Here is a 25958-nt window from a genome sequence, read left to right as displayed (position 1 = left end):
AAAACGTCTTTGTGAAGGCTCAGGTGGGAAGAGAAAAACCTAAAAAAAAAAAAGGGGGAGAGGAGTTTGGCACATTGCAGCTGAGGGATATCAAACCATCAACTCTGTTACAGAAACAGTCCAAAACAAGAAGAACGGTTTGTGTGTCATGCCCTGTGCGCGCACACACACACACACACACACACACACACACACACACACACACACACACACACACACACACACACACACACACACACACACACACACACACACACACGCGGCTGGATGTTCACAGAAACAAGTCTGACAGTGGATAAATATGTGAGGCTGGGCGGGAGCAGCCGAGGCACAGATGCTCTGGTTCAAAGAAAAAACTGGTTCAAACGGTTTTTGTTGTATTTGATACTTGTGCACAGTGATCCTGCAGGAATGCAGTGACACGGCTGTGAAAAATGTTCCCACATCCGAGAAGCCTCCAGCGGCGTGTGATCACCTGCGGTCTGTCCTCAGGTAACCACCTTCCTGTACGTCTGCAACAGTTTCCTCTTTTGTTGGAACACTTGTGCATTTCAACTTGATTCAGTGAACAATATGATCTTTTACCCAATAAAATAATGTCACGATGCTTCATTGATGGATGGTAAAAAAAACTACTAACATTAATATACAACTAAAACAGTAAGGGGTTATAGTTTCATATATAAGAACAAGAATAGTTCAACTTCAAATATTTACAAAAAAATGCTCCCATGGCTTTTTTTTTTTTTATTCTACATTAATACGTTTCCAACCTTTTTGTCTTAAGAGTTCATAGCATGTTGCAGTGAAGCCAAACACTGTCTCTAACAAAAATAAATGGAGTTATGGAAAGGTGTTAGGAGGTTTCCTAAAGGAGTAAGGAAAGGTGTTAGGAGGCTTCCTGAAGGAGTTAAGGAAGGGTGTAAGGAGGCTTCCTGAAGGAGTTAAGGAAGGGTGTAAGGAGGCTTCCTAAAGGAGTTAAGGAAAGGTGTTATTAGGCTTCCTAAAGGAGTTAAGGAAGGGTGTTAGGAGGCTTCCTGAAGGAGTTAAGGAAGGGTGTTAGGAGGCTTCCTAAAGGAGTTAGGAAAGGTGTTAGGAGACTTCCTAAAGGAGTGAAGGAAAGGTGTTAGGAGACTTCCTAAAGGAGTTAAGGAAAGGTGTCAGGAGACTTCCTAAAGGAGTTAAGGAAAGGTGTTAGGAGGCTTCCTAAAGGAGCTAGGAAAGGTGTCAGGAGACTTCCTAAAGGAGTTAAGGAAAGGTGTAAGGAGGCTTCCTAAAGGAGATAAGGAAAGGTGTTATTAGGCTTCCTAAAGGAGTTAAGGAAGGGTGTTAGGAGGCTTCCTGAAGGAGTTAAGGAAGGGTGTTAGGAGGCTTCCTAAAGGAGTTAGGAAAGGTGTTAGGAGACTTCCTAAAGGAGTGAAGGAAAGGTGTTAGGAGGCTTCCTAAAGGAGTTAAGGAAAGGTGTTAGGAGGCTTCCTGAAGGAGTTAAGGAAGGGTGTAAGGAGGCTTCCTAAAGGAGTTAAGGAAAGGTGTTATTAGGCTTCCTAATGGAGTTAAGGAAGGGTGTTAGGAGGCTTCCTGAAAGAGTTAAGGAAGGGTGTTAGGAGGCTTCCTAAAGGAGTTAGGAAAGGTGTTAGGAGACTTCCTAAAGGAGTGAAGGAAAGGTGTTAGGAGACTTCCTAAAGGAGTTAAGGAAAGGTGTCAGGAGACTTCCTAAAGGAGTTAAGGAAAGGTGTTAGGAGGCTTCCTAAAGGAGTTAGGAAAGGTGTCAGGAGACTTCCTAAAGGAGTTAAGGAAAGGTGTCAGGAGACTTCCTAAAGGAGTTAAGGAAAGGTGTTAGGTGACTTCCTAAAGGAGTTAAGGAAAGGTCTTAGGAGACTTCCTAAAGGAGTTAAGGAAGGGTGTTAGGAGGCTTCCTGAAGGAGTTAAGGAAGGGTGTTAGGAGGCTTCCTAAAGGAGTTAGGAAAGGTGTTAGGAGACTTCCTAAAGGAGTGAAGGAAAGGTGTTAGGAGACTTCCTAAAGGAGTTAAGGAAAGGTGTTAGGAGACTTCCTAAAGGAGTTAAGGAAAGGTGTCAGGAGACTTCCTAAAGGAGTTAAGGAAAGGTGTTAGGAGACTTCCTAAAGGAGTTAGGAAAGGTGTCAGGAGGCTTCCTAAAGGAGTTAGGAAAGGTGATCACATCAATGTGGCAGTCGAACTGCACTTTCACTTCGTGACGTCATAATAACTACAAGTTTCTGAAAATGGACTATAAAAAGCGCATTTCGGTTTTAGATGATTTAAAGTTGTTCAATGCAGATTATTGTTTTGGTAACTTACATGATCTGCTCCTTTTTCTGTTTCCTCCTGTTCCCTGGACATTTCCTGCAATAAACCTGATTTTATGGAACTCGATGAGTCTGTTTGTGTCCACCGGCACAACCCCTACGATTCCAGCTCACATTAACTTCCAGCTCACATTAACCCTTAACTGGTTCACCTCCTATCTCTCAGATCGTCACTTTTATGTAAGTATGGATACTTGCTCCTCAAGAACCCATAGAATCAAGTGTGGAGTTCCTCAAGGTTCAATTTTAAGTCCAACACTTTTTAATCTTTATATGCTGCCACTAGGGAACGTCACCAGGAGACATGGCATCAGCTTTCACAGCTATGCTGATGATACACAGCTGTACATTGCCGTGTCTCCTGATGACACAGGGCCATTACACGCCCTTTTTAACTGTATTTAGATCATTTTAGATTTAAAATCATAGATGGCAGAGAACTTCCTCCAGCTCAACAAGGACAAACCTGAGGTTTTAGTTCTTGGTCCTGAAGGCCAGAGAGAGAAGCTTTTACCATCACTGCAGGACTGGAGAACCTCAGTGAGTTACAAACCTGGGCCTTCTTTTTGAGTCTGAGCTGGATTTTATTCCTCATATTAAGAACATAACAAAAATAGGATTTTACCACCTGAAGAATACAGCCAGGGTTCACCCATTTCTCTCTCTGGCCAGCATGGAGGTGCTGATGCCTTTATCTCCAGTCACTTAGACTATTGTAATGCCTTGCTTTCTGGTCTTCCCTAAAATCTACCAGCAGCCTTCAGCTGCTCCACAATTCTGCAGCGCGAGTGACGAAGACCAGAAGACGGGACGCTACGCCTGTTTTAGAATCACTGCGTTGGCTCCCTGTGTGTTTCAGGCTTGAATTTAAGATTTTAGTATTAGTTTTTAAATGTCTTAATGGTCTTGGGCCTTCTTATCTTTCTGACCTGCTTTTACAATATGAGCCCTCGTGGCCCCTGAGGACCTCTGGCTCCGGCCTGTTCCGGTTCCTAGTGTCAGGACCAGGACCGATGGTGAGGACAGGTTCTGTCACTATGGCCCACGTTTGTGGACCAGCCTGCCGGGGGGCCTCAGGGCCACAGAGACGGTTGGTGTTTTTAAAAACAGGCTCAAAACTCACTTTTTTAATTTAGCATTTAATTAGTTGATGGTTCTGGCCTTGGCGGTGAAGCTCAGCACTGCGGTTCACTGACGGTGGTGGGGGCTCCTGACCGGCTGGGTGGGGGCGGTCCCTATGATGGGGCCCCCCGGAGCTGTAGGCTGTGGCCCGCTGGGCGTAGACGGCCCCCTAGGGTGGTGTTTACTCTCCTGGATCATCAGTGCCTGGTCATTCTTATATCAGTTTTTATACTCTGTTACGGGCAGTTAGGGTTGGTGTGTGTGTGTGTGTGTGTGTGTCTATTTTATTTCTATTTTTTATATTTTTATTTTATGTGAAGCACTTTGAGTTGCAAGTATATCTGTATGAAAAGTGCTTTGATTTGACGAGACAGATCCAGAGGTGGAAGTAGTTGGAGAACCGAGAGAAAACAGGGACCAGATGCAAAATCCAGGTAGAAAGAAAATGGACTTTCAAATTTGAACTATTCCGTGTAGATTCTTTGACCAAGATATTTTTCAACCCCACTGGGCTAATGCCAATATGCCAATAATATCATGCATGTCCAATACAAATGATACTGTTCATACGCTGCTATACGGCCGGAGGAGCTCCATCTGCTTCGTAACCATGGAAAACCAACTTCACCAGTCCTCGTATCATTTGGACGGACTCATCTCTAAATCAGAACGACTGGACTCCTGAGGGAAAGTGCCCTGGTGAATCAGCTGGCATGACAGCTGGCCCCAAACACACTGACCTTGGAGGGTGTGTGTGTGTGTGTGTGTGCACACACTGGCCATCACTGGCTCAGTCCAGTCCCATGCCACTTCCTGTGTGCTCCTGCTCCCCTTCTCCAAACATTCCTGAGGACACTATCTACCGGTGTTGTCCCTCCTCTGCCATTAGTTCTGCTGCAGCCGCTCGCTGGCACTGAGCCAAAGTGTGACTTCCACATGACAAAGGATGCTCGGCGCCGGGGAGACAAGCTGCCGCAGAGCCGAGCCGGTAACTTCTGGAGGGAGTGGAGCGTGTTGCGCTTGTGGCTCTGGTGTTTCTCTGGGTGGCCGTTGGCCCTGATCACCACGCCGATGCGCCGCCGTCCTGAACAAACAGTGGCGGCGGAGCCAACGTGGGCCTAATTACCAAGATTACCGGGTCGTAGCGATAAAGGGAACGGCCCTGCTCCAGACTAAACACTACCTCGCAGAGATGAAACACAACAACAACAAAAAAAACGTGTATGTCAACCGCGTCCCCCTGATTTGTGATCACCGGCGTCTCATCTGCTCTCGTCAAGCCGACAGCATGGGAACTGCTCCAGATCTTAATGGAATAATCACTACTGAGGTATTCGCCACAGGAAATAACAGTCTAAATGAAAGGGGGAAAACCCTGGAGCCTGGGGAGAGAAAAAAAAAAAGAAGAAAAAAAGCACATAGTCCGGAAAAGGTTCCTTATAATAGCTGAAGCTGGGTACATATACGGTCTGAGAATAGACGAGTTTCTTAGTTTGGTGTGACAGCTTTCCTCTGCACCGGGCACTTTGTCGGCTCCCATCAACACACTCAGAGACTTTGTTGAGTTTCCTGCATTTTCTTTCCTCGTCTGTCTTTCTATTCAAATCAACACATATCAGAACCAATCCTACACATGACTTTTCCCCCTTTTCATATACATAAAACCACACTACATCCCTGCATTGTTTGTTTTTTATCTGAGATGTGCACGTGTGTCACTTGAGATTAAAACTATAATAAAGGTTCATCAGATGTGGAGGACGCTAAAACTGAATCGCCTCAAACACTGAAGGGGTTGAAGAATGTTTTCTAGCAGGGTTGTAAAGATCTGAGCTTTTCACAATCTTATTCTGAATCACTGGTTCACCACCAGGAAGTGTAAGAAAGACGTTTGGTAGCAAAAATAAGAAAAAGAGAGAAAGTGGCGAGGAAGAACACGTCTTTTACCACCTGCTCCTTTCCGTTACACTTTGTATTTCTGGGATGTAGAAGTATTAATTTTTTCTTTTTTTAATTCAACGTTATGTTCAAAATCTGATGATTAAAACACAATAGTGCTGCGCAACATCCAACAAATGAGGAAACACACTGCCTGATAGATCTGCATTAAAAGGTTTGTGCGGCGTTCAGACACACAAACCAATCAGAGTTTGCACACTCAGCAAAATCTAACAAGATCAAGAGATGAACTGAGACACGTTATCAGTGATGTATCGGGGTCATTGGGTCACAGACAACAGACGCCGTCGCCCCCGGCGACCCGGCCAGACTTGATCAGAGCAGCCTGGGTCTGAGCAGTGTTTGTCTATAGATCTGCCATCTTGAACAGGATCCAACACCTCGGACGAGGAGAACAATACGCGAAGAAGATGAATGAATGGGGAGGAAAAAAACCTGAAATGACTGCCGACCTTAAATGGTCATCGTGACTCAGTGTGATGCAGCGATGACTTGTTACAAGCGTCAGTCCAACTTCCTGAAATCAGCTCCTCATCAGCGCTGCAGCATGACGGAGCAAAAGCTGCCCCCGATTAAGGAAACGGTGTCAGAGTCCTACTAAAGACACAAAAAAAGCAGCTGTGGGTACGTCACACCACTTAGTCGGCATGAATGCATCTTCTAATGTACTGATTTTTACAGGGATTTGACAGATGTGACGTCTTCTCATAAATAAATCAGAAGCAACAACGGAGGTGTGGATTCGCCGGCAGTGACACAGAAAAAAGAAGGCCACAATTAACACTAATAGAAACAAGAGATAATTAAATAAAAGAAGGTATAAGTAGTTGAATTAAACTGGAGTTGTTTGTACACACATGGATGTGCATGACTAAGAGGAAGAATCGTCACAAAACAACAACTCCAGAATGACTTGAAGAAAAGAAATTTGAAAAAAAAAAAAAAACATCTGCTGACATTTTGGGCTTAAATCCTCATCATTTCTTTATATCATGAAATTCCAAATGTTGCTCAGAGAGCGTGACATGGAGCCGTTCACATTCAAGGCTGCCTATTTGGGAACCCTGCGGCGGCATAAAATCACCTCTTCCTCTGAATATATGTTTCAGGTTGTGAGTGTCGCAGCATGAAAAGCTATAAAAAGAGAAAAAAATGTTTACGACCAGAAACACAAATCGCCAAGTTGAGATTACTGAGGGCAGCTCGAACTTAGACTGCAACACGCTTTTGAAAAGACAGAAAGGGCTGGATTGAGTTTATTTTTACGGCTATAAAGTCATTTTGTTTCCCATATTTCTATATGTTTTGGTATCCTTGCAAATGCTGGGAGACTCTGAGGTTCAGTGGCTCAGAAGGTCCCAGTTTGAGGCCTAATGTGACACATTTAGTCATAAAAGAAGAAACCAGGGTGGCTGATAGGAACCTGAACCACACCGTCATTAAACACCTGCTCCACAGACGAGCTGAGGAAAACAGCCGTCCAGTAGAAATGGACTCTTGCGCCCATATTTACCTTGACCTTCGCCAACGAAGTTAAGTGACCAGTGAAGTTTGGCCGAGAAGGTTACGTTTACTATTCATTTATTTATTGGTTTGTATGTATGCATGTATTTTAGTAACTTTTATTTTAGTAACTTTTCGCAAAAAATACCCTTGCGTGAACGTTAACAGCTAACCGTTTCCGAATGAATGCTACAAAAACAACAAAATAATTTCCCGTACAACGCAAAGGAGATCTGTTGCCATGGAGACGCTCCTTGCTCAGCATTTCACTGCGATGTAGCTACCTGACAGGCCAGTTTGCAGCTATACGAGCTATCATGCTCGCAATGCTAACTCTGTTCCGCAAACGAATGCGGCGTTGGCGCAGGTCTTTTATATTTGATTTTCCCGGGCAGTCAATTTGAATTTCAAATGCCAGGCTAACGCTGAGACTGGTGTTGGTCCCAGTGTGATGGAGCTATGCCGCGTGAAAGCAAAACTAAACTAAACTTTGGGCCGCGCTAAAGCAGCCTGGCCAGTGAGCAATTGTCCACAACACACAGGAGGTGTTGCTGTAGAGGGAGAAATTATTAAAGGGATTAAATCACTCGTTATAAAAAATGCCATGTAATGGCATTATGTTACGACTCTGTTGGATTGAACTGATCCAGAGTTCATAGATTTGTGGAGCAATCTGTAGTCGTAAGGTGAAATAGTTGTTTCATGGCGAATGGCCATGCTGCTCCCCGTGTAGTCATACGAAGTCGTCATGTGAACATGATGCTGCACAGCCGCAAAAAACAACTTCACATTGTAGTGTCATTGAGCGCCTTGCAAATACTCAATAAATTGGACTTTATAAAAAAAACAAAAACAAAACAACAGCAATCTTTTGCAGCCAAGAACAAAGCCACCTGTTGGCAGCCAGTCCGTTTCAGTCTCAGACAGATGGCTCTATACTGAAGGTCACTTTCACCGGGCTTTTTGTTCCACCCACATCAACGACACCAGCAAAAAATCTTTACGTGTAAAAAGTGTCTTCCTCAACAGCTCAGCCTCCCAAGATGGATGTTTGCCTCATCGCACCATAAACAAAGCTCCTGCATCTGTGCTGCCGTCATAAAACCGGCTGCGCCGCCGATTAATCACTGAAGTTGCGTGTTTTGAGTCCTGCAACAACCGTCCAGCTCTGTGTGCAGCATGTGGCACATAAACTGTCCTGTGGTTTCACCATGTCGGCTCGCTCACTCTGCACAAGGCGACGTGAATGTGAGACTAAAAATACCGAAGGAAAGGACTCTATTTTTATTAATATAGCTGGTATCTGTTGTAGCTTTGCTGTAATGGCTATTGAAGGTATATTTTTAATTCCGCCCCTGCACATAGCGTTGCAGTGGAGACGACACACAGGCTTGTTTTGCTCCACAGATACGAGCTGTAAGTCAGGACAAACACTCCATTAGGAAGGAATCCAGTTTCCACATTTAAGGGATTAATAGATTAACATGCATTTGACCTGATACTTGAATTGTCCAAGGCCCCTGTGTAACATGACAGATATGTACCACCACATCTTTTCAACAAATGTAAAACGTAATCCTGGCCTGAGACCAGCCGAGGGCCAAAGTCAGCTGCTGTCTCACAAGGTTTGATGTGTGGAGGAAAGGTTCTTGGGGGGGAAACAAACAAACAAACAAACAAACGTCAATGAAATGCAGCAAAAATGACAGAGATGAACAGGTTTTGGACACTTCAGTGAACAACCTGCTCCAACCTGAGGCGCTTTTCAGCAGCGCTCGTCGGCATCTGGTCTAAAACGAGTGCTGCTAGTTTTTCACCAGTTGTGGAGCATGAAGCGTGGTTCCAGCATGACGGCCGCGCTTCACAAATCATTATGAGGTCGGTGTTAATTATTAATGTGCGCATTTTTTTTATTTTTTTTAAGTCTAAATCAATTGAAAGGCAGTTTCCTTTTGAGAACTTCAGACTGAAGTGAACCTGCTGGTTACATTTGGGAAAGAGTTCTGATTCAATGCGCCTCACTTCTTGCCTACTATGTAAATTTTTCAGTCTTTTTAAAACCTGAATTTAAAGTATCTTGTACTGATTAAAAAATAGAATCAAATCTTTATTTATCTTGAATCATTCCTTCAAGCAGTACCTTGGTTCATTCTGTCCAAAAACAAGCTGCTTCATCGTGTTCATTTCTTTTAACATGTTGCATTAAATGTCAATAATTTGACCATTATACCCTCCTATGAAGAAACTGACAGGGTTTCTTTGGTTTCGTTAAGCTAACAAACGCAAAACAAGCTAGTCAACCTTGTGTATTTATTGGATGGTCGTACTGTTTAATGTTTAAAGAGCAGTTAGTCTGCTTTCTTGTAGTTTTGAATGTCTCAGATCACAAATAGTACAAAAGTTCTGGTCAGGAGAATTTTTCTACAAAGTCCTGTCAGTGGTGATGAGAGAGGAATAGAAATGTAGGAAAAAAAGAGTTATTGAAAAATGTCAATTCTCATAAATTGGTCACTTGTCTATAACTCGCTGAAGAAGTGAGATTGTGGCAGGAAAATTCAGGGAAACTTAAAAGGATTATTTCAAATGCTAGTTTTGTTTTCCAAGTGACGCCACCTTTACCTTCAATCATATTTCAGAGGGCAATACTGCACTTTGCGTGTGTCTAGACTGAACAGCGACAGGTGAAATATCCAGTATACTTCAAAACAATGAATCGAGATCAAGTTTGAAACTGCAATAAGTCGATAATGTGAAGATTTGCAGTAATGAGATGATCCGGGTGACGTGTTACTGCCAAATTTCATGAGATCAAAACATAATTTACATAATGCAAGTGTCTAAAACACAGTTGTTTATTTTGCATGTTAACTTTAGAGGTCATTCTCTGACGCACAGTGACACTCGTGTTTGCAAACGTCAAACCTTTCCGGCCCCGGGAATCACTAAAAACATGAAACCACCTTAACTTTATATGGCCTGCTGCTTTCTTTCAAAGAAACACCACCGAACCTTATCTCACCAAAAGTCTTAATGCTTCCTCTCAGCCCAGCAGTCAGAACTGCTGAAGCAACAAGAGTTCTTGCTGAGCCAGAACCACAAAGGGTGTGGAAGGCAAAGGAGGAGGAGGTGGTGGCGGTGAGCCCGCCTTGGATCTATATTAAGGAAAGGCAGAGAGTTTACGACATTGAGGTTTGAATTAAAACCCTCCTGAGCCGTCTGGGATGCAGTTGTCCGTGCGCATCCTGAGCTTTGTTATCCACAGATTGATGTGTTGTGAGACTGAGAGCGAGGTTTGGGCTGCAGCGCGACGACGTAACCGCGGCCCGTCTGTGGAAAAACGTCCATCTCCCGTGTGTATTTTAGTCGTCTGGGTCACATTCTGAAGCGGAGGATGGACCGCGGCAGGAAAAGCAACGCCAGAACGAAGAACTGAAGAAGATGACGCTCAGTTAAACTGTGCTGGTTGTAAATTGTTAATTAACATCACGTGAGCTGGAGGTTCAAGCTGACAGTGTGTATCGCTGGGAAGTGTAAAAGAAAATCCCCCAAACTATATTCACAAGATAAGAACATATAGAATGTGTATGGAAGAAATGCATTTCCCACCATGAAAAACCCACAACCACATGTTCTTTCACCAGAGTGGAGCCTGACTCTCTCCTCAGTGAGCGAGCCGTTTGGAGGCCGGAGAGTCAATTAGTGGTTGTTGCTGTCAGCGTATCAGGGAACGACTTAAAGGCCTAGTGAAATGTAAAACACTACTTTGCAAAAAACGATAGTTGGGGTTCTACTTCTAAGGTTCCTCCGACTCTGCCCCACCACTGTTGTCGCATAACAAAGTTATTGGAATTTTGAATCTCCAGCCGAGGAAGTCGGGGGAATCCTTCTTCGTGGGCGTGACGTCAAGAGTTGTGCAGATCTCCATCTGTTGTGTTTATATCGACTTGTTTCCTCTTAAATATCCAAGTTTTTACAGTGTTTTGAAGTTATAGTTGGCGTTTTATGAGCCTTGATGAAAGATTGAGCCTGGAAGAGACCAGAGAGGAGGAAAGGAGCACAGGCGGCGGGAGCGGCTAGCGCCTAGCGGGAGCCGCTAGCTCGGGCGGCTAGCAGACGATCAAGTAACACCTGGACTCATCTTCGGTGATTCCGCGCAGTGGGAAAAGCTCTTCGACATGATCCAGGAAGTCGTTCTGCCAAAAGTCAGGAGCCTCAAAGCCTCAAAGGTGAAAACTGGCGGCTGCTGAGGAGACGAGGACGAATGGAGGACGAAGCGTCTTCTGCTTCCTCAAACATGTTCCAGACGGGGTCACCGATGGCAGAACCACCTTCTGTGTCTTCTTCATCAATCACTGGGTTTGAAATGATGATGATGATGAAATATGGTTCAATTCAGCCTCTTCGTGGTCAAAACTCTGATCCTCCATAATGTAAACACAACTTGGGCGTGTGCACAACCAGTGATGTCACTCTATTATTGTCAGAAGCTCCGCCCAGCAGAGGAAATACCACTGTTTATCAGCTATTTTCCCGCAGATTGCAGTGTTTTAACATTTTACCCTTGAGCCAGTTAGCATAAAAAATGTCCCTCGAAGCGACAGCCAGAGTGTTTTGGAGGTCGAATCTTCATTTCACGAGGACTTTAAGAGACCCCGTTTCTCAGAGAATAACAAACCGGGTGAGCGCCACGTTTTTCTGCCTGCTGGTACGAGGCACACGGTGGCGACACCGTCGCTGAGAAACTTCTACGATTTGCCAGCAGGCAACGTTGTTTGCGTTTGATCATTGCGAGACAAGCGAGGGCGGGGCGCCGCTACCAAACACAGTAAACTGCCGTCAGCCTCCGGCGGGCGGCGGGGAGCTGCAGACGCACGGCGAGAGGCTGGACCGGAGCTCTCAGAAGCACATGGAGCTCAACGGCGGCGGAGCAGCGGTCCTCGGGGAAACGACTGCCGCCGTGCGACTTAAACGCTAAATGCTTCTCGTACCGCAGAGAGAACTCATTTAAACTATCTCACCACACTTATTGTCGTCTGATCTCAGCATATTACAACGCGAGGTTTCGCTGGAGAGAATCAGGAGGCGTCTTCACTGTTCAAGGCCGATTGCTCATCAAGGGTGTGACCTGAGAGGAGACGTTTATTACTCAGCTTCTATTTTCATATATGCCGTCAGGGCCGGCACTTTATTCCTGGACTTAACGCAGACAACTCACTTACCCAACACCACCAGCGCCAAGCTTAAGAGAGTTGAAGTAATTGAGGAAAGTACAAGTAAAAAGTTGGGCTCTTTTTCTCAATGAGTTTTCATTACTGGCAATATGGTTTCATTAGATAGTGCATCGATCTTTGGCAGGACAATAAGCTGAAATAAGGCAAACAAAACAAAATCAATAAGGTGATAAATGTAGAGGAAAAGCCCTGGAGTCTGCAGAAATGTAAAGAAAAAAAAATTACCACAGTAGAGTTCTATGAATTTATAGCAAATGTGAAGAAATATTTAGTTGGAAACCAATTGATGTGCTTTGTTTTATTGTGTAAAAGAATCGTTGGCTTCTTTATTTGCGTTTTGACTTGGAATTGTGTAAACGGGGCTTGAGCTTGTTATTATTGTTATTATTATTGTTATTAAAGTAAGCTATGAAACATGTCAGACTTTTCCAGCAAATAATGTGAATATGGGGGAAGATAAATAAACGGTAACATGATAGAGGACAGGATCTGTCACACGAGGGAAAGAAGAGATCCTGAAAAGATTTGAGGATCAAATGTGGAAAATATGTGCTATTATAATATAATATAATATAATATAATATAATATAATATAATATATATAAAAATGCATCAAGATAACCACAGAGTACGACAGTCACCCAGTTCGGAGGCAGCACAGGCCCAGAATGTGGTCCAGGTGGTCCAGTGGGTGGTTCTGCCATCCTGGATCAGTGGTTTGATGTTTGACTCTCAATGAAGGTGGCGCCTGTTTGTGAATCATTACATGTGACTCAGTGCAGATTGCTGCTATATTAACATTATAACAATAATAATGGTGTAATATGGCATCGTATCCTGACTGACTAACAGTTCTGACACATCAAAACACCAGTTTGATTATTTTATAGCATAAAGAGTAGTTAAACTTAAATATAAATAATATTTGTTTCGTGGACAGAGACGTCAGTCGCCAGGAGCTTTTATGCATAAATTACAAATCTGCCACGTTAGTATAGAGAACAAATGAGACGCACTATTGGATAAAAGGGTCCCTGATATCAATGTACTTTGAGGATAAACAACAAAACAAAAGCAGCTCATTCCGGGTGAAGCTCAGCCACTACGATTCAGGGAAGAAGTGTAAACACGATATTCGTCAAATTTGCGAATTAATATGCCAACTGGTGCTGGACATCAAACCACCGGATCAGTTTGTCTCTGTTGACGTCAAAAGTGACTCTCAGCCCGACTCTGATGACAAATATACCAAGTTTTATCACATATAAATCCACCGCAGTGTGTTTTTTTTCTTTCTTTTTGTATATATCTTTTACTCTGCGGTTAGTATTCCTGTTCATTCAAAGAAAAGCAGAATTGTAGACACAATGTTAAATAAGTGCTGAGACAAGCTCCTTTTTCAATTAAAGATCAGGACTTGCTAATTAAACATACCACATTTTCTCATTCAGATGTTGTGGGGATTTAGTTTTTTTTTTCCTGAAACTGTGTAATTGAATGCAGAAACGAGTGTCCCAGCTTCCTCTGCGTCTCAGTCGGGGGGTAAAGTATCAGTGACAGTGCAGGCTGGATGAGACAGGCCTGCTAAAAGAAGCAAAGTCACCCCCCCCGCCCCCCCCCCCGGGAACAAGGTGCTCCTCGTCACTGCCGTTCCCACCGAGTCACAGCCACGTTCATTACAGTGCATGAGCACAAATCACAACCCCAGAGATGATTCAAAACATGTTCAGAACACTGCTCCACACATCACTTCCTGCTTTCAGTCCAACAACGGTTGTGGTTATTCTACATCTTCTGTCTCATGATGAAGCAGGACGTCACAGTGGGGAGTAAATACCCGCAATTTCAGACTCAAACCGGGGATAAATTGACTGTGACATGATGGAGCTCACCACCACACCACCATGCAGCCTGACTGCGTCACTACAGTAGAAACAATGTGGAGCAAAAAAAACCAAACTCTGATATGTCCATTCCGGCCCTGTAATTGCACACATTTGTCAAACATGTCAGTGATGTCACAGAAAATGAAGAAGGACTGATTGCAAATGTTAGTTCGATACCAAATCCCAGTAACTGGATTGTCTCTGGAGGATGCAGGTCACAGTTTTTTTATGGGCTCAACGTCTGCCTTGTGTTTCCACACAAACTGAATTTAATCAGCAGTTTGTTTTTTTATGATCCAACAAAAGGGCTGGTAAGATATGTGATGTATGATGTGTTTTACTAGATAAGGTCAGTGTGTGTACAACCATGTGTGTGTGTGTGTGTGTAGGACGCTCAGTCACGATGCTGAAATATATAAATGAGGCAGAAAGTGCCAGCTGACCGTGGTTCCTGGAGGAGGCGTCTCCAAAAAGCCCAGCGAGGTGAGCCAGGGCAGTCCACACGGAGCCGGCAGCGTCGTGGAAGGACGGGGTGTGTCGAGAGGATCACAAACATCCAAGTCATTGACATTTTATCTGCCGGTGAGGACGCTCCACTCCCTCTGAGAACTCCTGAACGCCGGGAAAAACACCACTGCAATCATCCACCATGGAAAACTGACCTGATCTGACAGGGAGCTCATTTATTGTTCATGTGCTTCAACCATCAGTGATTGGACAAGCAGCACTCCACGCAGACGACCAACAACTGTGACCGTATAAATGAATCAATATCAAGGATCCTCTCTGCCTGCTGTCACCTCCTCCCTCATCTTAACGGTGACACTGTCCACAGGGTGGGTCCGATCTATTTTATTGACGAAGCGACAATCAACGGCGCTTAGGAAGAGACTGGGAGGCGTCAGCTGACGAAGTGAACTAATGAGGGACGTGAAGCAAGAGGTTGTGTCAAAGAAACTGGGCCGACGCGTCCGTGGCCTCACGTCACCTCCAGGTTCCACCTGAAGACACTCTCCACGCTCCACTTCCTGTCCATTAGAGGAAATGACCAACCGCGTGAAGACAACTTATTTCACCTTACCACTTTCACAACACGATCAATAAAGCCGTTTGCTTAAAATATAAATGTGTAGCACTTTTACAGACACATTATCCTCCTTGATGCTTCAGGCTTTAAATTCCAAGAGTGAGAAACAATCCTGAAATACCAAACGCCACAGGGAGAACTAATGGCTTGTTGGGTCTGGGTTTGCATCATCATGCAAACAAGCACTAATGGCCTGAACACCAGCGCTGAGCGAGGTTCAGCTGACCGCAGAGAGGAAACTGCAAACAAGTGTGAAGAATGCTCCTCTTCGTCTCTCAAGCTTTGTGAATGCTAAAGAAAACATCGACATGATGCAGTTGGATTGAAAGCGTCTAGCTATATTGGTGTTTAGGGTTTCGGTAGCCGTGGCGTTACAGATCTACCGTGCGTCTATCTGTCCAGGGGAGAAAGTACGGTGGCCCTGAAGCGCAAACCACAACAACAAATCATTAAACACAACAACAAATTCAAAAACACAACTGCAAATTCATTAACACAACACAAATGAAAAAAACAACAGCAAATAAAAAAACACAAGGACATTAACTTTAATGGAAGAGCAGCAGACGAGCTCTCTGATTGGACGACGGACCCGTTCAGCCTTTGAACCAGAAGTTATTCTGCCTGAGCACAAATTTAAAATATGGAAACGTTATTGACTCCTCTACCGACTCTTTCCTCCAGCTGGACAAAACCTTGTTCCTCCTTTCCTTCCTGATATTTTCTCCTCTTGAAACTAAACGCGCCACAAGTGAAATGACCTCCGGCTCACAAGCGGTTCTGTCCCGTCGTCCAATCAGAGACAATCTCTACCTTTTCTGTTTAAGATACCATCTTTGTGTTTTTTCACTTGTGTTGTGTTTTTTCATTTGTGTTGTGTTTTTTAACTTGTGTTGTGTGTTTTCACTTGTGTTGTGTTTTTTCATTTGCAGTTGTGTTTTTGAATTTGTGTTGTTTTTTCATTTGTGTTGTGTTTTTGAATTTGTGTTGTGTTTTTTCATTTGTGTTGTGTTTTTGAATTTGTGTTGTTTTTTCATTTGTGTTGTGTTTTTGAATTTGTGTTGTTTTTTCATTTGTGTTGTGTTTTTGAATTTGTGTTGTTTTTTCATTTGTCTTGTGTTTTTTCATTTGTGTTGTGATTTTGAATTTGTGTTGTGTTTTTTCATTTGTGTTGTGTTTTTTCATTTGTGTTGTGTTTTTCAATTTGTTGTTGTGTTTAGTGATTGGTTGTGGTTTGCACTTCAGGGCCACCGTACCAATGGCAGGAGTATGAACGGCGAGGTCAGACTGGCAGCACCGCCCTCATCTGGACTACTGGCTGGCTGCAGGACTCATTGACGTGATCGAGTCTCGTCCACAACACCCTGGGCGTAATGGCACACTGAAACACATCCACACATTCCACAGAGGGGTTCACTGTGACCTGACAAAATAAAAGTCATTTTCAAAGCTGAGTTCCAGGTTTGTCTGTCTCATAACTGGAGTATCAAAGGAAACTATCTTTACTTCTTTAAACTGTCCGCGGACCGACAAGGTCCTCGTGATTTCTTTTGTTGAACACTAACGGCAAACGTGAACGTATCCGTGCTATAATTGGATACGTGAATTGTGATACGCTACGTAAACAGAGCCAAGCGTGGCAGCTGCTTTCACACTGAGCTGGGAAACGTCCACAGTGAGACGAGTGTGTCCAGGAGGCCGGCACAAATCATGTCTTTATAATGTGGAGAGTTCACGTCCATCTAGCTTGTCTCCTGCTTCCTCACACTTGCTGGAGCCCACAACACCCCATGTACCCACATTATATAATAACGCTGCAATATGTAATAATGGAATACGTTTTTAAACTCATTATGTAATAACGACGCATTTTGTTGTAACTTGTTACATATTGCAACAGTTATTACAGAATGTGGGTGAACAATCAGTGGCACTTTACAATCTGGTTTCATTTCTTCAGGAAAATTCAATAAAATTTGGGTTGGCATGTAAGTTTAAAAACCCACCAGCCACAACGGGAGGTGATTTAAAAAGTCCAGCCTGATTTAGAGCCCTGCTTTCCAGCATTGGTGTTGAAAGGATGAAAGAAAAGGCAAAGAGTGACATAAATGAGAACCATGTCTACAGATAAAGGACAAAATGTATTACACAATGCACCAAATTATAAAAAATAAAAAAGTAGAACACCCACATTTTGTAATAACGGCTGTAATATTAACACGTCATTACAAAATGCGAGAGATTATTACAAAATGTGGCATTATTACATATTGCACCGTTATTACATAATGCGACGCGACACACCATTAAAGGTTACGTTGACAAGAACCACACATTGTTCTGCTCCTGTTCAACTTTCTCCACATGTTAACTCACTTGTGTTCCATTTTTGTTTTTTTTCAGAATCAGAAAAAAAAAAAAAAAAAAATGGAACACATGTTAACTCACTTGTGTTCCATTTACATCCAGTGATTCTCCTGTCAAGCACAATTAAACACATTGTTTTGACAAAACACCAAGTCAGCTGGAGTTTGTGTTCAACTCAACGAGCTCCAGCTCAGTTAGACACTCTGTTAAATGAGTTGCTGACGACAAGTCAGACTTTGCCTTCGTTCCAAACCTCAACAAGGTTCCAGCAGCTGGAAGGAGTTTGGAGATCAATGAACGCTGCAGACCTTCTTCACTGCGGTGAGATCGAACCTGCAACTGGGAACCTTTTCCCTTTACTCACTGGCTGTACAATCACTACCATCACCTCTCTCTCTCTCTCTCTCCTTCTCTCTCTCTCACTCTCTCTCTCTCTCTCTCTCTCTCTCTCCCTCTCTCTCTCTCCCTCTCTCTCTCTCTCCCTCTCTCTCTCTCCCTCCCGCTCTCTCTCTCTCCCCCCTCTCTCCTTCTCTCTCTCTCTCTCCCTCCCTCTCTCTCTCTCTCCCTCCCTCCCCCTCTCTCTCTCTCCTTCTCTCTCTCTCTCTCTCCCTCCCTCTCTCTCTCTCTCTCCCTCCCTCCCTCTCTCTCTCTCTCTCTCTCCTTCTCCCTCTCTCTCTCCCCCCTCTCTCTCTCTCTCTCCCTCCCTCTCTCTCCCCTCTCTTTATATCTCTCCCTCTCTCTCTCTCCCTCTCTCTCTCGCTCTCTCTCCTCCCTCTCTCTCAATCTCTCTCTCTCCCTCCCGCTCTCTCTCTCAATCTCGCTCTCTCTCTCCCTCCCACTCTCTCTCTCCTTCTCTCCCTCTCTCTCTCCCTCCCTCTCTCTCTCTCCCTTTCTCTCTCTCTCTCTCACTCTCTCCCTTTCTCTCTCTCTCTCTCTCTCTCTACCTTTCTCTCTCTCTCCCTCTCTCTCTCTCTCTCTCTCTCTCTCCTCATTCGACACACACAGATAAAAGATCGGCAGTAAAAGGATTGTCTGCAGAGCAAGAGGGTGGTCCAGGATGTAAAACATAATGCTGAGAGCACAGTTCAGAGGAACCAATCCAAAATTAAATAATAAAAAAAAAATAACCTGGTTTGCATAAATATAAAAACTATACAACATTTTGTAACGTCGGAAGGCAAAACATGAAGCCTGTGGAGCCGCGGCGGTGTTAAAGACACATCTAACGTAATAAGAACTGAGTTTCCAAAGGACAGAATAAAGAGGCCCAGGACAATCACCAGTCTAGGGTTTTAAAAGAGGATCTAAAAAGGCATAATGTGACAGACGACAGGAACACTTTAGTTTTCTGCGACAGCGGGAGATGAGACGGACTGTGAGAACCTGGAGGCTGGGACTGGTGCTTCCTGAAGCAGTTGTCTGTCCTCCCCGTCTCTCTCTTCCTCTACCCCAGGGGTGTCCAACATGCGGCCCGGGGGCCAGAAGCGGCCCGCCAGAGAATCTAATCCGGACCGCCATGTGATTTTTTTTTAAGTATAAATATGAAAACTGACAGAGGCTGATCTAAAAACACGAGATTGTCAAAAATGACATTCAAAACCGCCCTTGGTCAGAATTAATTAATGTAATCTGTGGAGGTCACATGACGCAACGCCTTTCACAATAAAAAAATGAGTCCAATTTTAGACACGTAAACTCAAAATTGTTTTAATCCTGAATAAAAATACGATATCCAGATACAGGTGACTGAGGTTTTGTTTTTTTTATCAAACATAATGTCCAATTTCAAGAATTTACAAGAATTGGTAAATTCTTGCAGTTACAAAAGAATCAAAAGAAGGAAAGACTTTGACATTTGTCCATATCTGCAGTTTAATATATGATGTTTGACTTGTTGGGCCTCCAGAGGTCAGATCAGGTTGATGTGGCCCCTCAACTGAAATAAATATGACTGAAATGAATAAGACCTGAACTGACCTGTGAGTTGTTCTGATTCGGGGGGTTTGTTGTTGAGCCGGAATGCAAAGCTACCAAAAAAGGGAGACCCTGGGCGTGAGTCTGGGGGTTTCAGGGCGACGGGGGAAGCAATAAAAGGCGCTTGTGTTTGGGTCTCGGTTCCCGAGGCGGCGGAGTCGCTCCGTCGGCGTGTCGGGTTACGCCTCAAGACGGCCAAAGGACGATATCGCTCAAAACAAAAATCATACGGTCTTGAGTTACTGAAAAGTCGTCTCGCCTTACAGTGACGGGCGGCGCAATCGCAGCATGTTTTGTCTCGTTAAAAATACATTTTGTGCAAATGGGAAAATGCAAAGTGGGTCACAGTGTGCCAGCGATACGATGGCTGAGTGCAGGGAAACACACACACACACACACACACACACACACACACACACACACACACACACACACACACACACACACACACACACACACACACACACACACACACACACACGCACACACACATAAAACTTTGTTTCCTCCTTGAAAACGATTTGGTTCGAAGGACAAATAATGAGATAACTTATCTTTAGAAACCTCCACTTAAAGGGAAATTCCCCGCTGGAGTCATTATTCCTCCTGGCATTTCATGACCTCGAGCAACCTGTGCTAGTCAGGTGTGTTTTAAAGTAAATATGTTTGTTGGCGTCTCCTGAAATGCGACTCTCCGCAACGACATGAGTAGCTGTTGTTTAATTCATGCAGGCAGTGGCTCGCTGTGCTTTCAGGATTCTTCTATATTAAAAGAGACGAGCTCTAGAGTTACTGAAATGCGACTCTGCGTCATTCTTTTATTCATTTTATTCAGGTAACCAATACACAGCTGAGGAAGGGCCGGGGAGCCGGCGGAAGCCACGACAAAGGGATGCAACGAGGTGATTAATACACAAAAATAAACCAGGAGCGAGACTGATGCTGCTATTTCTGCATAAAACTAATAACTCTCTGTGAAATTGTAATACTCAGCTTTCTAGAAACCAAGAAGACAACGATTAGTAGCCACAGAGAAGAAGTGATCATCTGTTCCTTCAGTGGCTCCGTGACGATGACGAACAGTTTCAAAGCCTCTGAATATGAGGGAAGAACTGCCACATGTTTCATTATTGGATGTTTATATGCAAAACAGGGAATTACTCAATTCCCCTAAACAAATGGAAATGTGTGAATGGAATAAGATAATCAATGTCAATAACGTGTTCTTTTAAACTGTGTGTCGTTATTAGACGACATGTTCATTTTCAAAATCAAAACTTATCTGACAGAGTGTGATGAACTGGGTGTGCCCTGCCCTTGACCACAGATAGCTGGGATTAGCACCAGCGCCCTGGACAGGATAAATTGGTATGGATGATGGATGGATGATGGATGGCTGGATGGATCTTGCAACACTCATTATATATTGTTAAGCACAGGTTGCTGCATTAAAAGCCACATTAAAAGATGAGCTGCTGTCTCTGTCCAACTATTTGATCTACATGTTGAATTACTGAATTGTTACTGTCGGCTGAAACAAGCTCTGGCACAGAATATGTCTTATCTTATCGTACAACTATAAAATACTGATATAAACACTGTAGACACTGAAATTGGAGGAAAATGTTGGAAGTTCAGTAAGAAATGCTAGAATATTGGGATCCTGCACTAGTAACTTTATTAAATTGAACTCATCAAAGTTCATTAAAGTCTCCTTGGTTGAAATTCCTTTTCCACATTGACCTATATATCTATGGACTGTGGTGCTGGTGGGAGTTGGCGGGGGTCAAAGGTCAAGTTCAGGGACCCACAGTGGTGACCCGTCCAAATGCTGGAGCCCAAGTCGCTTCTCTAACTGCCATGATTTGCTAATTGCTAAAGAACTAACATTACTATATTCAAGATTAACTTTTGCACTGAATTGAAGACAAGTTTAAAATAAATTAATACTAATAATACTACTACTAATAATAATAATACATTTTATTTGTTATTTGTTTGTTCATACACCCAAGGTCACTTTACATTCCATGTTAGAATTACCGATAAAAACAAGTACGTAAAACACAATAGTAAAAACAAAAACACAGACTAGTAAAACAGTTTTATGTTTGTTAGAGTTATTAATTTGTGTCTCACTTTCCGCTGCTCTGTCACGGATGCAAAGTAAACGAAGCGCCGGGAAAAGCAAACAACGTGTGTCTGCAGCCCGTCGCGGTGGAACCAGATGTGGAACCAGTGTGAAGCCCGTCGTTTCCCTCCAGTCTGCCTCCGCCACAAACTTTCTGCTCCGGTTGCTAACGAGGACTCACCGTCTCCATGGAGCCGCTGTTGCCGGGCAGCGCGCTCCCGGACGGCGCGAGCCCACTTCTCAGCCTCGTCCAGGTTGGAGCGCGGGTCCTGCAGCGCCGCGAGCCGGAAGCTCTGCTCGACCCTCTGCCGCGAGACCCCGGAGCTCATCCAGCGCCGCCGCAGCGGGTAGAAGTACACGGACAGGTACGCCGCCGGGTCCGCGGGCTCCTGTCCCCGGTACGCCCGGCAGCCGACGCAGTCCTTCAGGCTGAGCGCCGTCTTGCTGCGCCCGACAGGTGCCGCCGACAGCCGCTGGACGACCAGGTCCCGCTCGGTCAGGATCACGGAGCACCGGACTTTTCGGTTCCCGGTGAGCGTGAATTCCCCGTACAGCGTGACCCAGCTCGTGCTGGAGAATCTCTCCAAGTCTCTCCTCCTCTCGTCCATCCTGGGAGGAGCAGGGACGCGGGGAGCAGCGGGTCCGGGACGCGGTAGCGCGGTCACATCGCTCCCGGAGTGCGGAGCTGCGGACTGACTGTCAGCCGGCGGCCGCTGCCGCTGCTGCTGCTCGGACCTGTGAAGACAAACACACTCACTCCGGCCGCATCCGCCCATTTTCACAATAAAAGCACCGTGTGCCATTGAGAGGGAGGCCTCTTATTACAAGATTGTTGTCTGGGCCTATTTTTTTAATTCATTTTTTATTGGTATGTATGTATGCTACGGAGCCCCTCTGGTGACATTGGTGAAAAAAATATTATTGCTTAATAACGCGTGGCCACGCGTTATTAAGCAATAATATTTTTTTCACCAATGTCACCAGAGGGGCTCCGTAGTATGCCATAAACTGAACATGACCAACAACAAACACAAAATGATCATCAAAATTGACAATATGTCCCCAAAAAACATACAATGACCATTAGGTTTTCAATAAATACTTCACAAAAATAAATAAATAAAGTTGTAAAAAAGGCAGATGATGTTCACAAAGAGATGTCAGAATTCCACACAGAAAACACAAGGACACTATTCATGTAAAATAAAAAAGAAATAAACCGTAGTATTCATTCAACTCACACTGTCAGCAATACTCTTGTCATACTCAGTATAAATGTGACTCTTATTGGTGGAGCCGGGAGTTTTCCGGTGTGTTTCAGGTGTTTACAGCTAACTTGACTCTGACTGCAGTTCTCGCTCAAGTTTGGCTCCGAGGAGCTCCAACCTGTGAAAAGATTTCCTCTGCTGCCACCTAGTGGTGAATTTGTTGAAACACAATTACCAAATCGATGAGATAAATGAGATTTTCGTTAAGCTGGTCATGAGGACAACTTTGTTTGTGAAGGTCTGGAAGAAACAACCAACTACTACACCATGAAAACGTTTTGTTGCTCATTTCCATTCCATATATCTAAAATACACACATTGCTGGATGTGAGTCACAAAAAGAGGTAGAGAAAAGATGGATAGATGAATGATTTTCACACAAAGTTGTCAAGAAAAGTCCACTTCTGTATTCTGAAATGACAGCACTGTCCTCTGCTGTACATGTTGGGGTTAAAATGATCTACAATGTTTTATTAATGTACAATAACTTATTAAATCTCATCCCTTCTCCATAAATAATAGGGTGTTTTTTCTCTTTCTTTTGTTGCTTCCATGCATTTAATAATCAATTCATTTAAACATGTTGTATCATATTAAGACTAATTGTCTGTTGAAAAGGTATCTATAAAATCTTTTTTTTAATAATATCAAATATAATGTACAATAAATATAATAAAGTATAGTCATGACTATGGAATGATATTATTAAATTATTAAATATATACATATATCTGTATTTATCAACTAGATAAATACAGATCCATTTATTTGATCACAATAGACCGAATAATCATATTTTTACACGAGACCCTATCAAAATATAGATTCACATTGTACTTTACAATAAATATACATATATAATTCATTAATTCATTCATGTATTCATTTTGTTTATTTTAATGACATTTTAATTCACCCTAAATTGTGAACTTTCCTACATGATTGGAAGGGATCAGCCAGAAGACAACTTGTCTTATATTTAGCAGATAGATAGATAGATAGATAGATAGATAGATAGATAGATAGATAGATAGATAGATAGATAGATAGATAGATAGATAGATAGATAGATAGATAGATAGATAGATGAATTGATGAATTGATGAATATTAGCACAATCTTTAAAATCCTGTATTTGGGGATTTCAGATGTGTAAAAGTGAGCAACTTGGTGCTTCAAATCAAATCTCCTCCTGTGATTGTCGATCACGAATAACTTTTGCAGGTTTGCTGGTCAAATTCTATTTTTGTTCTTTGAGCATTATTAGCAGTGTCTGTAATTCCATTATTTCTCCAAGTTATATTAACTCAGAATGTTTCTCTGTTGAGATGCTCTTTTTTAAACAAAGGCATTATATTTCTCTTATATGTGTTTCTCCGCACGTCTGCATATCTTCTAGTGATGTCAAAAATAATGCTTTAATTTAATTTGTTAAAAAGAAATGTTTACGTAATTAACCAAGTTTGTTTACTTCCGGGTTGTTGTTGTTTTTACTCCCATATGAGCAGCAGTAAGTGTGTCTGGATGAAGCACCGTGACTCCAGAGCAGAATAACACATTATGGAATAATATTAAGGTGGAAAGTTTCACTTTAAATGTTCCCTGACGACTGGTTGAGAAAGTGGTTTGGCCTTACTTGTGTGTGTGTGTGTGTGTGCGTGTGTGTATGTGTGTGTGTGTGTGTGTGTGTGTGCGTGCGTGTGTGTGTGTGTGCGTGCTCTCCCCAGTTAGCAAGGAACATTTCCATCCTTAAACATGTTTATCATTTAATATAATGTTCTTTTCATGTCCACTGATAACAAAGGAAGAACGTTGTCGGTGCAACATTCTGAAGATATTTAAGGGACATTGTTTCATAGAATGTTCTTTTAAAAAATGTCCCTTCAAAGTTAGAACATTCTAAAAACAGTATTTGTAAAATGTTATAAAGGCCATAGATTCCAGAATGTATTGGTTATAACATTCCAGTGATGTGTAATGTGAACAAAGGTAAAACATTCTGTCTGTAGCATTAGGAGGATATTTTGGGGACATTGTTCAGTAACAGATCATAGAATGTCCCCTGGATGTGACACGATGACCACTGGACCATCTTTGTGAGAGCTTATGAGACAACTTTTGTTATGAACTGGCACTATGCCAATAAAGACTGATTCATATTTATTGTACTAAATGAAGCAAAGGTGATGTTTTGGCAATAAATCTACTTAAGTAGAAAAAGTTCAACTGAAAGTAACATATGTATATTTTACGTGTATATTTTATACAGTGTATAGTATATATTCATACTGTGGGTTGACCAATGGGAGATTCAGGTCCAATATTCAGCTTTTTCCTGATGATCAAAATCGATGCTCTTTGTTTCAGTTGCTGATCAAATAAATGTGCTACTTTTGCTCTGATATATTTGTATTCATCTTTTAACTCGAGTCAACAAAAACACATTTTGTGGAGTATTTTAGTTTCCTGCAAAATCTATAAAGTAGCAGACTGAAGTAAAGTACTGGTACCTTAAAGGTCCCATATTATACTAAATGGACTTTTCTGTGCTTTAAACATCATAAAAGTGCTATTTGGGGTCCATAAACATCCCCAAAGTGTTTTTTTTTTCATTGATTCCCTCCAGCTTGAGTTCACAGTGATCTTTCTCTGTTCTACCTGGTGGGGGAGCTCAACACCTCGATTCAATTTGATGACGGGGCACCACCTTGCTGACGTCACAGAGCTGGAGAAGCCCCGCCTCCAGGAAGATTGACATGCGGAGAAACCAAAACAAGACACGCCCACCAATGTGCCCAGGAGCTGCAGCCTCTTCTCTGCTGCTTCACATTGAACTGCTGGTTTTGTTGTGTCCACAACTGTTTTCACCTTCATGTCCACTGGAGAAAATGTGTTTTCACCTTCATGTCCACTGGAGAAAATGTGTTTTCACCTTCATGTCCACTGGAGAAAATGTGTTTTCACCTTCATGTCCACTGGAGAAAATGTGTTTTCACCTTCATGTCCACTGGAGAAAATGTGTTTTCACCATCATGTCCACTGGAGAAAATGTGTTTTCACCATCATGTCCACTGGAGAAAATGTGTTTTCACCATCATGTCCAC

The 25958-nt window shown here is 43.1% G+C and overlaps 1 protein-coding gene across 1 annotated transcript in view; it reads right to left on the bottom strand.

Annotated features, from left to right (window-relative positions):
* LOC308145183 (sphingosine kinase 1-like) overlaps positions 1-22194 on the bottom strand; it is a gene marked incomplete at both ends in the record, with an annotated part of 45212 nt that extends 23018 nt beyond the window's left edge. The window contains one exon of the mRNA XM_080516545.1: positions 21768-22194. Within this exon, the coding sequence (XP_080372671.1) occupies positions 21768-22194 (427 nt within the window). The remainder of the gene's footprint in view (positions 1-21767) is intronic.
* Between the last annotated feature and the right edge of the window lie 3764 nt (positions 22195-25958).

The sequence above is a fragment of the Blennius ocellaris genome, assembly GCF_963422515.1.
Source record: "Blennius ocellaris genome assembly, chromosome: 3".
In the NCBI taxonomy this organism is placed as follows: Eukaryota; Metazoa; Chordata; class Actinopteri; order Blenniiformes; family Blenniidae; genus Blennius; species Blennius ocellaris.
The sequence above is the reverse complement of the archived record's forward strand: the minus strand, read 5'-3'. Positions and strand labels throughout refer to the sequence as shown.